This window comes from Octodon degus, unplaced genomic scaffold (assembly GCF_000260255.1).
Source record: "Octodon degus isolate 3935 unplaced genomic scaffold, OctDeg1.0 scaffold00113, whole genome shotgun sequence".
Lineage (NCBI taxonomy): Eukaryota > Metazoa > Chordata > Mammalia > Rodentia > Octodontidae > Octodon > Octodon degus.
Genome location: NW_004524689.1, coordinates 3,653,188 through 3,667,568, shown reverse-complemented (window position 1 = coordinate 3,667,568; position 14,381 = coordinate 3,653,188). Strand labels below are relative to the sequence as shown.

General features: G+C 58.5%; 1 protein-coding gene across 4 annotated transcripts in view; it reads left to right on the top strand.

Annotated features, from left to right (window-relative positions):
- The first annotated feature begins 1,160 nt into the window (after positions 1-1,160).
- Chd5 (chromodomain helicase DNA binding protein 5) overlaps positions 1,161-14,381 on the top strand; it is a 49,517-nt gene continuing 36,296 nt past the window's right edge. For all 4 annotated transcript variants that reach the window (XM_023699541.1, XM_023699540.1, XM_023699543.1 and 1 more), the window contains exons 1-3: positions 1,161-1,240; positions 6,876-7,003; positions 12,843-13,022. In XM_023699541.1, coding sequence (XP_023555309.1) covers positions 1,213-1,240; positions 6,876-7,003; positions 12,843-13,022 — 336 coding nt within the window. In that variant the 5' untranslated portion in view covers positions 1,161-1,212. The remainder of the gene's footprint in view (positions 1,241-6,875; positions 7,004-12,842; positions 13,023-14,381) is intronic.

The following is a 14,381-nucleotide window of genomic DNA, read 5'->3' as shown; positions in this document are numbered from 1 at the left end:
TACTGGGGATTGACCCCAGGGCCTTTGCATGGAGCTACATCCCCAGCCCTTCCTTCCTTCCTTTCTTTTTTTGCAGAGCCGGGGATTGAACTCAGACCCTTGCGCTTGCCAGGCAAGCGCTTATTCAACTGAACTATCTCCCCAGCCCCCCCTTTCTTATTTTTTGAGACAGGGTCTCTCTGTCACTAAATTGGTCTATCTGGGCTCGAACTTTCCATCCTCCTGCTCAGCTTCTCAGAGTGCTGGGGTCATAGGCAGCTACCATGCCAGGCTAATGGTTTCTTCTCCTGACAGCACTTCCTGCCCTCTGGAGTGCTTTTGGCTGCCCCTGTGTTGGCTGCTGCCTCCAGGGAGCTTTCTTTGTCCACCTCCCCTGCCCTGCACCTGGAAGGAGGGTTTCCAGGAAAAGGTTTTATCTGGTTGCCTGAGGGCAGGGGCTCTGGTTCCTAGTATGGGTACAGTCGCGTCTGTGTCCCCCCTGCTCTCGAGCTGCCTGGCTCCAGGACATTCCAGTTTGTGGTTCAAGGAGCTGCCAAGCTGGCCTTTAAACCCACAGTGTTGGACTTGTTACTTGTGAGAGATTTTCTTCGGACTCTGCGCCATCTCCCATCTCCTCTTAGAGTGGCTCCCGTGGCCTAGCAGTGGCCTTGTCCCCCGTACCTCTGAGGAGGAGGCTGGGGCGGATCAGCTCAGGGGCTGGGCTGTCAGTCCTGCTGGGACTGGAGAGAGCTGGTCAAGGAGAGGTTTTGAGAGTTAGCGGGAGGAGGTCTCCAAACCCATGTCTGCTGTTTTTATTGATTTTTAAAATTTTTTATTTTGTTTTATTTTATTTTTATTTTTTTATTTTGTTTTATTTTAAATTGTATTGTTGAGACAGGGTCTCATGCTGTAGTTCAGGCTGGCCTTGAATTCTTGGCAGTGCTCTGCCTCAGCCTCCTGAGTGCTGGGATTACAGGCGTGTGCCCGGCTTCTGGCTCTGTCTTGTTGCCTGGGCAAGCTTTGGTGAGAGCCCTGCTGTCTGCCTTGCCGTCCCCACGTCTAGATGGGGCAGGGCGCTGGCTACGTCACAGAGGGTGGTTATGAGGGCTAGTGAGCCAGTCCAGTGGAACATTTAGGTCATAGTGCTAGCACTCAGCGCGTCATAGACGTCCAAAGAACTGGAGCTGGCTCTGGCAGTGTCCTGCGGGACGGCTGTCCTGCTTCCCTGTGGAGATGGTTCTGGGACTGGCAGCATCATCTGGTAAGGGCAGGATGAGGGCTGAGAGCTAGGAGCCCAAGGCAGGGCCATAGGGGGAGGCCAGGGCTGGGCGCCGGGGAAAGGTGGTCCTTGTTCCTCCTCGGTCACAGCCTTGCCAGTAAGCCCAGGCTGCCCCCTGACAAGGGTGTGTGGCCAGTCGCCCGGTCATGCTTGCTTTGCCTAGGGCACCAGCACAGCTTGTGTGAATGCCTTAGACTTTACCCAAGCAGGTGGAGTCCTGGTCTGCTTTTTTAGCTTAGCTTCTCAAGAGTCAGGGGCTCAGGCTGGGGAGATGGCTCAGTGGAATAAGTGCTTTCCTGGCAAGCACAAGGGCCTGAGTTCAATCCCCAGTTCCACAAAGAAAAAAAAAAAAAAGAGTCAGGGGCTTAAGGACAGAGTTCCAGGGAGCCTTATTTTAATGTTCTTTCTGGGAGGAGGGTGACATGGGACAAGTACACTGTGCCCAGTGGCCAGGGGCTGAGACATTCTCCTTCCAAGTTGATCAGAGACTAAGGTTCCAACATCATTTCATTGGTCCATTCAGTTCCCCACTCACTGTTCATCCACCCACGGATGTATCCACCTGCCTGCCCAAACATCTACCTGTCCACCATGAAACCAACCAACTAGCCACTTACTTACCATCTACCTATTGGTTTATCATCCATCTGTCTACACCCATCTACTCATCTACCATCTGTACATTTACCATCCACTCACCACCCATGTTCAGCTACCATTTATCAACTCGTCTATCCATACCTCACCATCCACCAATCTATCCACTGGCTGTGCATTCATTCACAATTCATCCATCCATCCATCCATCCATCCATCCATCCATCCATCCATCCATCTATTCACTCACCATCCATCCCTTCATCTTCCATCCCTCCATCTAGCTACCCATAATCCATCTATTCACTCACCATCCATCCCTTCATCTTCCATCCATCTCCATCCATCCATCCATCCATCCATCCATCCATCCATCCATCCATCTATCCATCTCTCCACCCATAGTTCATCCACCCACCCATAATCCATCCATCCATCCATCATCCATCCATCCATCTCTCCACCCATAGTTCATCCACCCACCCATAATCCATCCATCCATCCATCCATCCATCCATTCATCTACTCACCATCCATCCATCCATCCATCCATCCATCTATCTACCATCCATCTGACACAGCTTTTCTTGAGTATATTCTCTGAGCCACTGCATGGTGTCTTAGTTTTGTGGGGCTTTTGTGCAGAATGCCCGTGAAACTTCCTTCCTCCTGGCTGCCTGTTTCTCCCTCTCCCTTCCTTCCCATCTCTGTCTCTCCCTCTCCCCTCTAGCTGCACTTTTCTGTCTTTCAGGCCTCTCTGCCTCTCCTTACTCCCTAGCCTCCCTTGGCCTCCCATGCCCACTGCTCCGGGCCTCTCTGCTGTCCCCTGCTCTGGGCCTGTGTGGAGCTTGCACCATGATCCCAGGGCCCCAAGCTTTCAGGGTGAAAGTGTCACCCACCCTGTTCCCTTCCCCCGCTCAGTCCTTTCTTTTGATGAGACGCCAGTGAGGTGATGTCTGGGCTTTGTGAAATGTCATAAATAAATTATTAATCGCCTCTTGGGTGGTGTGCTGCCCCCGCCGGCACAGGGCCATGCTGTGAGGAAGGGCGAGGCTGACAGGAGAGTTGGTCTGGGGCCCTCCTGGGCCAGTCTCTCCACCCCACCGAGCCCCGCTCCCACTGAGCCCCGCCGGAGTACCTGCCCCCAGCGTGCTGGCCCCGCCTGCTTTTCCAGGCTCCTCCTGGGCAGTTTCTGATTCTCTCCCCTGCCCAAGAGAAAGGCTACAATCTGAGGCCCATTTCACAGATGAAGTGACAGACCGTGGCCTGAAGCTCCTGTCACCCCTGTCCTGGGTACCACTGGCTGACCTTGTTCCCTGCTTGGAGCTGGGTTGGGTGCTGGGATCAGGAGCCTGAGTGGGCTCTGGTGGGTGCCGGCCCGGCCTCATGGGCAGTGTATCTGGCCCTGAGCTCCTGACTCTGTTCTTGGCTCAGGTCCCCAAATCCTTTGACCACCCAGGATCAGACGACCTCGCTGTTCCCTCCACAGTGTGTGCTTCTCTTTTGCAAAACTCCAGCTATGTCCTGACTTGGCAGGGGCCCCTTCCCAGGGAAGCAAGGATGGAGCCCTGCGGGGCTGAAACCCGAGAGGGAGGGTGTGGGCCAGTGTGGCTCCCCAGGTCATCAGGGGCCCTGGTGGCCCGCCAGGTTTGGGAGGGTCTGACACCTGGAGGGCCTGGGTAGGCGGAGGGGAGCACACAGGGTGGCTGGAGCCAGGCAGGTTCCGGGGTCTCTGCACCTGCCACTGGAGAGTGGAAGTCAGGCCCGTGGATGAGAGCCTGTGCCCTGCAGCCTCCACATCTGCAAGTGGTGTGGTGGGTTTTATTTTATTTTTTTGTGGTACCAGGGATCAAACTCGGGGCCTTAGCTTTCCAGGCAGACGCTTATGCTGCTGAGCTATGTCCCTGGCCCCTATTTTGTTCTGTTTGTGTGTCATTCCTGGGGAGTAAACCCAGGGCCTTCATGTGGAGCTATGTCCCCCAGCTTGTTTTTAAATTTTTATTTTTTTAAATTTTATTCATTTATTTATTTATGTGTGTGTGTGTGTGTGGCCAGCTCAGCCCACCAGGGGGCGGGGCTGGCTGGCATGTGGTGCTGGGGGATTGAACCGTGGTCCCTGTGCTTTGCCAAGCCTGCTCCAAGTAGGTGCTTTAGACCACTGAGCCATCTCACCAGCCCCTTTTAAATTTTTAAAAAATATTTATTTGGTCCAGGGTCTTGCTGCCCAGCTTGGATTCATAGTGATCCTTCTGCCTCGTCTCCCCAGCACCGCATGTGGTACTGGGGATCGAACCTGGGTCCTTGCACTTGCCAGGCAGGTGCTTAGCCCACTGAGCTATCTCCCCAGCCCATCATTTTTATTGTTTTATTTTTATTTATTCATTTATTGAGACAGAGCTTCACTAAGTTGCTAGGGTGTGAACTGTTGACCCTCCCATAGTGCTGCTATCTCCCAGGATTAGCGAGTGGCATTGAGTAAGGTGGCCAACAGGTGCCAGCTCCTCTAGAATCACTGTCAGGTGGGAAAGGCCACGCAGCCTGCCCGCTTGCAGCCCGGGGTCCCATGGGGCAGCCCCTGCAGGACTTGGTCCCCAAGCCATCCCCATGAGTCCCCTCCCTGTGCCTGAAATGGCCTCCCTTGTCTGCCCCCAGGCTGCTGGACTGGGCAGTTGGAGAGAAGGCTCGGCCAAGGGGCCTAACTCTATCTGGCCAGGAGAACCAGAGGGCCGTGTTCCCCAGGGCACCCCAGACCTGCTACCCTGTCCCTGTGGAAGGGTGGAGGGAAGGGGCCAGGCTCCCAGGCACAGGCAGAGACTCCAGGGCAGCTGAGATGGGGCCACCCGCAGGCTCAGGGAAAGGGGCCAGAGGAGGAGAGGGCAGCGGCTGGTGCCGACAGTGCGGGGGCAGTGTCACAGTGTCTTATCTGGGGTGTCTCCAGGGTCACCTCAAGCAGCGAGGGGACAGGATGGGCCAGTCCCCACCCTCAGGGGCCAGTTCTGGAACCTTCCTGAAGGGAGATGCTTATGGCCAGATGCCATAACCATGAGGTCCTCTGGGAGTGGAGGAGGGGCTGCCCATGATGGGGCCTGGGGCCACGTTGCAGGCCCACGTGGAGTGGGCAGGGCTGACTGTGGAGCTCTCCTCCTGCTGTGGGCTGCCCCAGGTGGCCCCCGGCCTGCCTGCTCCCCATGAGCTCTGCAGGTCAGTTGGTCAGCCAGGGGCTGGTGCTGGGCTGGCTTTCCATCTGTAGAACCCCCCTGCTGGCCGGGGCCTGGGAGAACCCAGAGGAAGAGGAGGAGAGAGAGGCCCCGCGATTGCATCAGCCCAGAGCCTTACATAACCATGTCAGCGCCGCGGGGGTGGGGAGGCCCTGCCCAACCTTCACTGTCTGTGGAGCGGGCAGTGGGCAGGTGAGGCTGGCCATGTGCTGGCCGCCTCGGCTGCTTGCCGGCCCCCTCTGCTCTGGGATGACTCTAGGGGTCACCTGTGCAGCTGGTTTGAAAGATCCCAACCCCCCTGATATTGGCCCAACTTGGGGCAGCCCCCATGCAGTCTCCCTGAGCGCTGGAGCCCTGTCGAGGCCTCTAAGGCCAGCAGGATACCCACTGGTCCCCCCTCGAGGTGAACAGGGTCTTGTGAGCTCCGTGCCCTTTGGGCAGGGCACGACTTGCTCCTGACATGAGCCCAAGGCAGAAGGGTGCCAGGCAGTGCTGCTGCTCCCGTCTGGCCTGGGTGGGGGTCCCACCCTGTGATCTGGGGTACGAGGGTGGCAGAGGCTCTGGGCCCCACAGCCCCCCACGGTCCTCAGGGAGTGATGTGTGTATAGCAGGGGCTGTGGCCATGGTCTATCCCTGGGGACAAGGCTGGGTTCCAGGCCGGCTTGTGTGCTGCCACAGAGCATGGGAGGGACATTCAGTGCGTCCTGGCACACGTGTGGTGACTGTGTACATGCAGTGGCTGTTGGGCCTGCCAGCTAGTCTGCATGGTGCGACACCCACGCCCGGCCAGGGGTTGAAGGAGCGGAATGGTAACCATGCTAGCAGGGAGCCCCAGCTGGGGTCCTCGAGGCAGCCTTCTGACCAGCTGCATGCACTCTGGGTGTCCCTCCAGTCAGCGCTCCCCTCCCCTGCCTCTCCTCCGCTCCCCCAAGCTCCCTTAGCCTCGGCAGCATAAGCAGCGAGGGCGGTAGGACAAGCAGGGGCTGCCAAGCACCCACCTTGAGGGGGCCGGCTCTCTTGCCTTCCCTCTTGTGGGTGGACACAGCTCTGGGTGATGCTTTTAGACACCAAGTACCCCAAAAGGACCCTCTGCGGCCCTGCCTGGCTGTGAGTCTGGCCCCAGCTCCATATCCCCCGCACACAGCAGCAGCCCCCTCCTCAGGTTGGAGGTGAGCAGGGGCGGCCCACCCTCTCCCTGGTGCTGGGAGGTGCAGAGCTCACCGCCGATGCCCAAGCCCAAGCCCACCCTGCTCCCTCTTGGCCTGGAAGTCTGGAAGTGTGTGAGGGGGTTGGGCCTCCTCCTGGGCAGTGTCCAGTGTCCCACTTGGGTCAGACATGGCGGCTCTCTGGAGTGTCACCTCCTCTGCTGTCATCTGCACAGCCTGGCACCCTGTCCCTGTGCTTGTGGGTGGCAGTGAGCGTGCCTGCGTGTGTGCTGGGTGGGGTGAGTGGCAGTGTGGCTCAGACTCGCAGTAAGGGGGTCTTGTCTCGGCATCCCAGGGTGGGCCTGTCCTCTGCCCCCTCCCCCGACACTCGGGGCTGCATAGAGGTGCTGTGTGGTCACAGTCTGCTCCCTGGGAGCTGTGGGACACCTGGCTGTGGGGCTCACCTTCAGAGGAGAAGAGGAAGGCCCCGGGGTGGGAGGTGGCCCCGCCTGGCCTCTGCTCCTGCCTGCCTGTCTGTGCTGGCCAGGAGGGCGCAGTGGCTGTGGCTGTGCGGGATGGGGGACCCTCTGGCTCTGAGTAACTCCCCAGGCTGTGACTGAGCCGTGTGGGTGACTCCTCCCCCTCCGATTCTTCCAGAGGAGGAAGATGGTGGCCTTGAAGGCTTTGATGACCTGTTCCCTGCCGAGCCCGTGAGCCTTCCCAAGAAGAAGAAAGCCAAGAAGCTGAAGGATGGCAAATCCAAGGGGAAGCGGAAGAAGAAGGAGGTGAGGGGTGGCCTGGCCTGGGCCTGGGCCAGGCACGCAGAGGCGGGAGGGCTGGGTGTGCAGGACCGGGAGAGACCCGTCAGCAGCGACTTCTAGAGCACACCCAGCTTTTCTCTGTCCCTCACTTCCTCCCTTTTCCTTGTTTTCTTTTATCCCTGCCCACTGCCTCTCTCTACCGGTAGTGGGGGTTGATTGAACCCAGGGCCTGTACTGCTAAGCTGCACCCCCAGCCCTGTGTTGAGCCGGGTCTCACCACCTGGGCTAGCCCTGTATTACCTTCCTGCCTCGGCCTCCTCTGAGCAGCTGCAGTTACCACACCTGACTCATCCTTTTGCTTTCCTTCTGCATCTCTCGGTCTTCTGGGGATGCTGACACCACCATACAGTCCCCTCGCTCACCGCCACCTGCTCACTGCCTGTGTGGACGGTGTCATCTCTGTGTCCCTGGCTCCTGGCCCTGTCTCAGTGCCTCTCGGTGACCACTTCCGCCCTTCTCAGTGAAGGCTGTGGAAAAGCCACCTGTGAGCGCTGCCTTGAGCTTGGCATCCCTTGTCCTGGTCCGTCCCTTCCTGGGTCTCTGTGCTGCCCAGTGGGAGAGGTTGTGTCTTGGGGTTGTGCACATGCACCTTGTGTGACACTTTGGGTCTGATGCTGGACACAAGTGGGGCGGGATGGTGGGAAGGGGTGAGCACAGACGGGACTGGGTGTTAAAAATCCTTACTGCCCAGAAGGGGACTCAGACAGCCCTGCCTATTCCCTAACCTCAAGGCTTTGGGGCACCACCTCCAGTCCTCTGGGTGGCCCTGGGTCCCACGTGACTGTCTCCTGCATGTTTCCTCGGTCACAGGCACCTTGACTTTCTGCTGGAGGCTGTGACACCTTATTCTATGGCTACCACTGCTTTCAGCCCCTCAGCCTGTTGGTGTCCCAGGGCCTTGGGTATGGGCTTCCAGAAGGAGACCCCTGCCCAGCACCTCACTTTTCTCTTAAGCAGTTCCTGGAACATAGGTGGGAGGCCAGGCCAAGAGATGGCCCGCCTCTCCCAGGGTTTCCCATGCAGTTCCTGCAGGGTGCCTGGGGGCTGTGGGACTCCACCAGCACTTTCCTCCTCCCTGATGGCTACAGCTGGTGCAGTGGGCCTGGCCGGGGGGGCTGGGATGGGAGGCATCTGGACAGAGGCTGCTGTGGGACAGTGTGGGGTTTGGGTGGCCTCCAAGGCTGGGGAGGTCTGGCCGCTGCCTGTTTCATGACCACCAAGGGTTCTTCCTTTTCGCTCTGGCTTGGACCTTCCTGGGAAATTTGTGTGTGTGTGTGTGTGTGTAACCCAGGATTGAACTCAGGCCCTCGCACTTGCCAGGGAAGCACTTATTCTACTGAGCCATCTCCCCGGCGCCGACATTTGTGTTTTGCCTCTGTGCCATTCTCTAAGTCTTGTCTGTTTTCTGTTTCTCACTGGGCCTCACGCAGCCTCTCCCTCTGGCCTGTGCTTGGTCTCTGCTCATCTCTCCCTCCTTTCTTCCTTCCCTCCACTCATCCCCATCTCCCTCCCATCCCTTCCACCCTCCCTTCCTCCTGGCTCTCTGCCGAGATGCACGCTGCTGCTGCTGCTGCTGCTGCTGCTGCTGCTTCTTGCAAGGGGCGGAGCAGAGGGTGGACAGGAGACACCACAGGACAGGCCCTGAGGTGACCGTTGGGCCAGAGCTGCCCCTCCCTGCATCTCTGAAAGCCTGGCTCGGACCGGCTGTTGGATCTTAAGGGGCTGGGGAGATGGCTTGAGCCTTAAGTGTGCTGTGTCTAGACAGGATGATCTCGGATCCTTCCTGCAGACCAGGGTCCACACCACAGGCAGGCAGATTTCACCCCTTTGCCCCTCTCCAGCTGCACTCAGGTGACCCACGGTGAGGTGCAGAGGGTCATGGCCCTGGAGTCCTGAGCATCCGTTTGGGGGTGGCAGGCAGCAGGGTGAGGGTTCTGATTTACATAAAATAACCGGACTGCAGCCGGAACCTGAGCATATGTAGATGAAGCTTCTTGTCAGACCCGAGCGCAGGAGGGAGAAATGATTTCAACCTGTACTGCAGCGGTTACCATGGCAACCAATTATTCAGTGCTAAATTATAACTGTTTATAACACTCGTGAATGGGAAGGCTCATATTTCATTCTTTCTTCTTTTCCCCTCTCAATCTTGAAGGACCCCAAATTGAGGCTGACCAACTCACCCACCCTTCCTCTGAGTTTAAATGCCTCCTTGGCAGATGCGCTGCGCGAGCCAGGCATGGAGGGGGTGGGGAGAGAGAGATGGGAAGCCTCGATCTAGAAGCATCTGCAGAGCTGGAGCTGGATCTGGGAAGGCGGAGGGGCAGGGTGGGGGTGGGGACTGCCCACCAGGTCCCCTCCAGCTCTGGCTGGCAGGCCAGGCCCTTGGTGGCAGCCAGTGCTCAGGGTACAGGCTCTTCCTCCCCGCTCCTTCCCACCCACCTCCCACTTGGATTTAGAGTCCAGGATGCTTTGCAAGGGATCTGAGAACCTCTAGATTCTTCTTCCAGAAGGTGGCACATCCCTCAGGGTCATGTCTGGGCCTGCAGCAGTCAAAGGACAATGACAAGGTCAAAGGCCCACTGTCATTGGATTTTCACAGCCTGTGGTGTGGTTGGATTGTTCTTAGGCCTCATGACTGAGATTGGCTTATTAGTATCCCTGGTCTGGGCCAGCCCCCTCCTCTGACTGGGGCGTGGCCTACTTGATTCCCCCCTCCCCCTGCCTTTTTTTTTTTTTTTTTTTTTTTGGTGCTGAGATCAGACTCAGGACCTTGTGCTTGCCAGGCAGGTGCTTATGCCACTGAGCTAACTCCTGAGATCCCTGTTCCCTTCTTTTTTTCCTTCCCTGCTGGTGCTGGGAGTTGAAGCCAAGGGCGCTCTGGCACTGGCCTATCTCCCCAACTGTTTTTGTTTTGAGACAGCATCTCATCAGCTTGCCCAGGCTGGCCTCAGACTTAGAAGCCTCCTACCTCAGTCTGTGGAAAAGTGGGCTTAGAGCTGGGTGCTACTGTGCTGGGCTTTTTTCTTCCCTCAGGCGCTGATGCCAGTGTGCCCTCTGGGTCCTGCTGATGGGCCACACGAGTTGTCCCCAGGGCCATCTGTAGCTTTTCTTCTTGCCCCTTGCTCTTCAAGGTAAGGTTAGGGGTGAGGAAGGAGGCCCAGATGTGCAAGTCCTGAAAGAGCTGGCTCTTGGGGAACAGCCCTGTTTTGCACCCCACTCCCACCAGTCCCACCCGTCAGATAGAGGTGGTGGCCCAGACTCCTGTGTGGGCCTCACTGGGGGGAAGTGGGACAGAGGACGGCTCTGGGGACAAGAGCCTCCCTTCAAGTGGCTCTTCTGTCTCTGTGTGAAGAGAAGCTGAAGTCCCGATGGGTGAGGTGGCACAAGACCAACATCCCAGCACCGGGCCAGCCAAGGCAGAAGGATTGCAGTTTGTGGCCAGTCTGGGCTGCACAGTAAATCTGTCACAGAATAAAACACAACAAAAAAGGGAGACTGACGTCTTGCTGATGCCCCAGGCAGGAGGTGGCTGCCAGGCTGGCAGCTGAGGTGGTGTAGTCTGCTCTTCTCTTGCCTCTCCTGGTCGGCTATGGTCTTGCTCAGCTCTCTGGTGGATGTGGGGTCCCCCCTCCCTCTCCCTCTGGGCCCTGCTGGCCACTCCTTACCTGTCCTGCACCCTGGGTCATGGCAGTGGCCACCTCCCATTAGTGGGTCCCTGGGCCACTTCCCCTCCTGTCGCCTGAGTCATGTATCCAGTGGTAGGCATTCTTGTGCTGGTGGCTCCAGCCTGGCCCCCACTGGCAGAAATGAGAGCGATGGGGCTGGGGCTGATGCATATCCTCCAGGGGTCTCCGGGCTGGCTTCAAAGTAGAGCTCAGGGTGTCATGGGTCCCGGGGGGAAAGTGCATCTGGTGCCTGGGCATGGCCTGCTGGTGTCAGATTGCTCTGGCTCAGCCAAGTTCCTCTCCAGGGGCACCTTGATGAGCTTGGTCCTGGAGACCTGGCCCTTCCAGGCTGCTCCTGTCTGAGCACAACTTCTCTGTGTCCGGCTGCCTGCTATGGCAGGAATGGCAAAGGTGACATCCTGGGGGTATCCTCGCTGCACAGTAGATGAAATAGGCTTAGCTTGCTGTGGTCACCTGCCTCAGTCCGAGGTTAGCAAAGGGCAGGCTCCCTTGGCAGCCCTGGGTTCTCTGACCTCGTCCCTGGGCGGTCTGTGGTCCACCTTTGGGCAGCAGAGGTTTACTGGGGTGGGGGTGGGGGTCTCGCAGGCCCAAGACTGCTGTCCGTGGTGCTGAAGTGCCTCAGGCCTCTCCATCCCTTGTTGCCTTGTTGGGGTGAGGGAGGGTGCTCTGGACTGTGCTTCTTGGTGGTCTCTAGAAGCTACCTGAGCTCTGACACCCTCACAGGAAATGGGTGTCCCTGTTTGGCCCTCACTTTCCCGAGCCCTGGGAGCAGGTTCTGCCCTAACCAGGCCCAGGCAGTAGCCAGCGCTGGGAGCTGCCCCTGGGGCACCCTGGGGCCCATTCAGTATTCCTGGAAACACCCAGGTTCCAGAAAAGCCAGGAGGCCCTGCTCCTGCCGACTGCTGGTGCCTTGACTTGGCGACTGATGGACGGAGGCCCTAGGAGATGGGAGAGCCAGGAGGTGCAGCTGCACGTGGGTGGGGTTCTTCTGAGCTGGATCTGGAGACCCGGCCCCCGCCCCAACTTCCAGGACATGCCCGTTCAGAGTGTCTTTCAGCTCCAAATGCGCTGAAAGGGCCGGCCTGCCGCCCCGCCTCCACCCCCTCCCCTCCGCTCCCCCTCCCCACCTCTTGTCCCTCTCCACGCCGCCCTCTCCCCCACTGCGGCTTCCCGAGCTCATTTTTCATCCTCCCAGTTCTCTCTCCATCTCTTCCTATGCTTCTCTTTGCTCACCTTGAAAACAGTTCACAGCAATCACAGAGGGGCGAGCAGGTAATTGCAGCAGCATTGCCGGCTCCTCCCCAGGCCCAGGCTGAGGGGCTGAGAAGTGTTCTGCCCTCCTCCACCTGTCCGGAGAGGCAGGGAGTAAACTGCTTGTGGAGAGGGCAGACTCTTTCTGGTGGGGACGCCTTGGCTGTAAACGCCCTTATCTCCATATAAATGGGCCATTTTCTGCTTGCACAGGCAGGAAACTAAATAAAGGAAACCAAGCTTAAAAGCCACCTGAATTACCTTGTCTCCTATGGCAGCACCCAGGCTGGGGGTGTGGGGAGGGTGGGCTCCTGTCCCGAGCCTCTGGAGGGCTGGCCAGTGGATAGGACCAGGGTGGGTGGCGCCTGGTGTTAATTACAGGTTTCTCTTGATCTGCACGGCTGAACAGGATGTAAGCAAGCAGAGAGCTCCAGGGCTGCAGCAGGGTGTGCGCTAGTTGCCGATCAACTCCTGCTGCCCTGGAGTTTTTCTGTGCGTGTTGGATTTTGCTTCTGGGCTGGACATCACCTCTGCTACCCTGAGCTCCTGAGTCACAGCCCTGTCACGCAGCCTGGCTGTGACTGGCGCTTGCTCTGGGCTGACTGCAGTGCGCTTGCAGTGCGCTTGCCTGAGCAACATCTGCATCCTCGGGGGTCTCCTGTCACTGGCTCACACTGTCACTCCCTGGGGAACAGACCTCTGCAGCTGGAGCTGTCCCTCAGGCCGGGCCTTGGGGCTGAGCTGTGAGCAGCGGCACTGGCGACAGGGTGACTGGTCCCAAGTGCAGGCTGATCCTTGGCCAGGTCACTGCCGCCCAGCACCTTGGCTTCTCCTGCAGCCTCGGTGTCTTCCTCTTCCCCCAGGGGAGCAACGATGAGCTGTCGGACAATGACGAGGACCTGGAGGAGAAGTCCGAGAGTGGAGGCAGCGATTACTCCCCAAACAAGAAGAAGAAGAAGAAGCTCAAGGACAAGAAGGAGAAAAAGGCCAAGCGGAAAAAGAAGGACGAGGATGAGGATGACAATGACGACGGGTGCCTAAAGGTAACGGCCGGGGCTGGGTGATGGAGCCTGGGCCCTCCTGGAGCCACAGTCCTGTTCTGTTCTCTGCCTCTGCCTCGGAGCTGCAGCGTCCATCCTTCCTGATGTGGGAAGAGTGTGTGTGTGTGTGTGTGTGTGTGTGTGTGTGTGTGTGTGTGTGATGCATGTGGATGTTGACACAGCTTGTGAGAAATCAATTGCTCCGTCAAAAGTCTGGGGGACGGGTTTGAAATAACAATGGGTAAAAATCATGGATGGAGGGAGCCTCCCAGCGTCTCGCTGGCCTCCTGGCTGTTCTCAGTTGGGCTGGGCTGCACCTGTTTCCAGGGACAGTGACAGTGTGACTTACGTGGACCACTCTGGGGAAATCAAACAAGTGAAGTCTGTGCGTGGAGCTGGAAGGGCCCGCAGCAGTGCTGCCTGACAGGACTCCTCAGGTCCGGCCGGAGCTGGAGCAGGCCAGCTGCAGATGTGGCCTCGGCTGTCCCCTGGGGATGGCATGTGGGAAGTGAGCTAAGGCTGTGGGGTCGCACTGATGGCCCTGTCCCCAGGTCTCAGAGACCACGGTTGGGGACCTGGGCCTCCCTTGCGGCTCTGGGTGCAGGAGCTCCGGTGGTGAGCGCACGCCGCGCCCAGAGCATGAGAGCATACAGCTGATTGCCCCAGAACAGGAGCCCAGAGCTGCTGGGTGAGGCCTCGATGGAAGCGTGAACCCTGGGCACCCAGGCAAGGGTGCTTCTTGCTGGGGTCCTCACGCCCACCGTGATCTCGTGTGCCTGGGCGGTGGCGGGGTCCTCTGCAATGGTAAGGGTGTCACTGTGGCCCTGTGACAGTGTCAGCCCTCTCATGTGCCGCAGGAGCGGCAGGAATGCTGTGGGTGCCATGGGAAGAGCGCCAGGCCATCGGGAGCCTTCTGCAGGAGACTCAGGTGGCTTGGGAGGGACACTGTCCTGCCTGGGCAGCTCCCGCTGTGGCAGCCGAGAGCTAGGATTCCAGTCCTGGGCAGCGAAGGGGTTTGTGCATCAGGGGTCTGAGGACTGGGGACACAGGGGCTTCTGGGCCAGGGGGCCCAGTGGTGGGATCTCAGGCTTTATTTTTTGGCCCTGGGGATTGAACCCAGGCCTTCATGCAGAGCTTCCTCCACAGTCCCTTTTATGTTGATACTAAGCCTTACTAATTGTGCCTGAACCTTCATTCTGCTGCCTCGGCCTCCCGTGCTCAGGGACACCTCCACATGAGGCTCAGGGACGCCTCCACATGAGGCTCAGGGACGCCTCCACATGAGGCTCAGGGGCGCCTCCACATGAGGCTCAGGGGCGCCTCCACATGAGGCTCAGGGGCGCCTCCACATGAGGCTCAGGG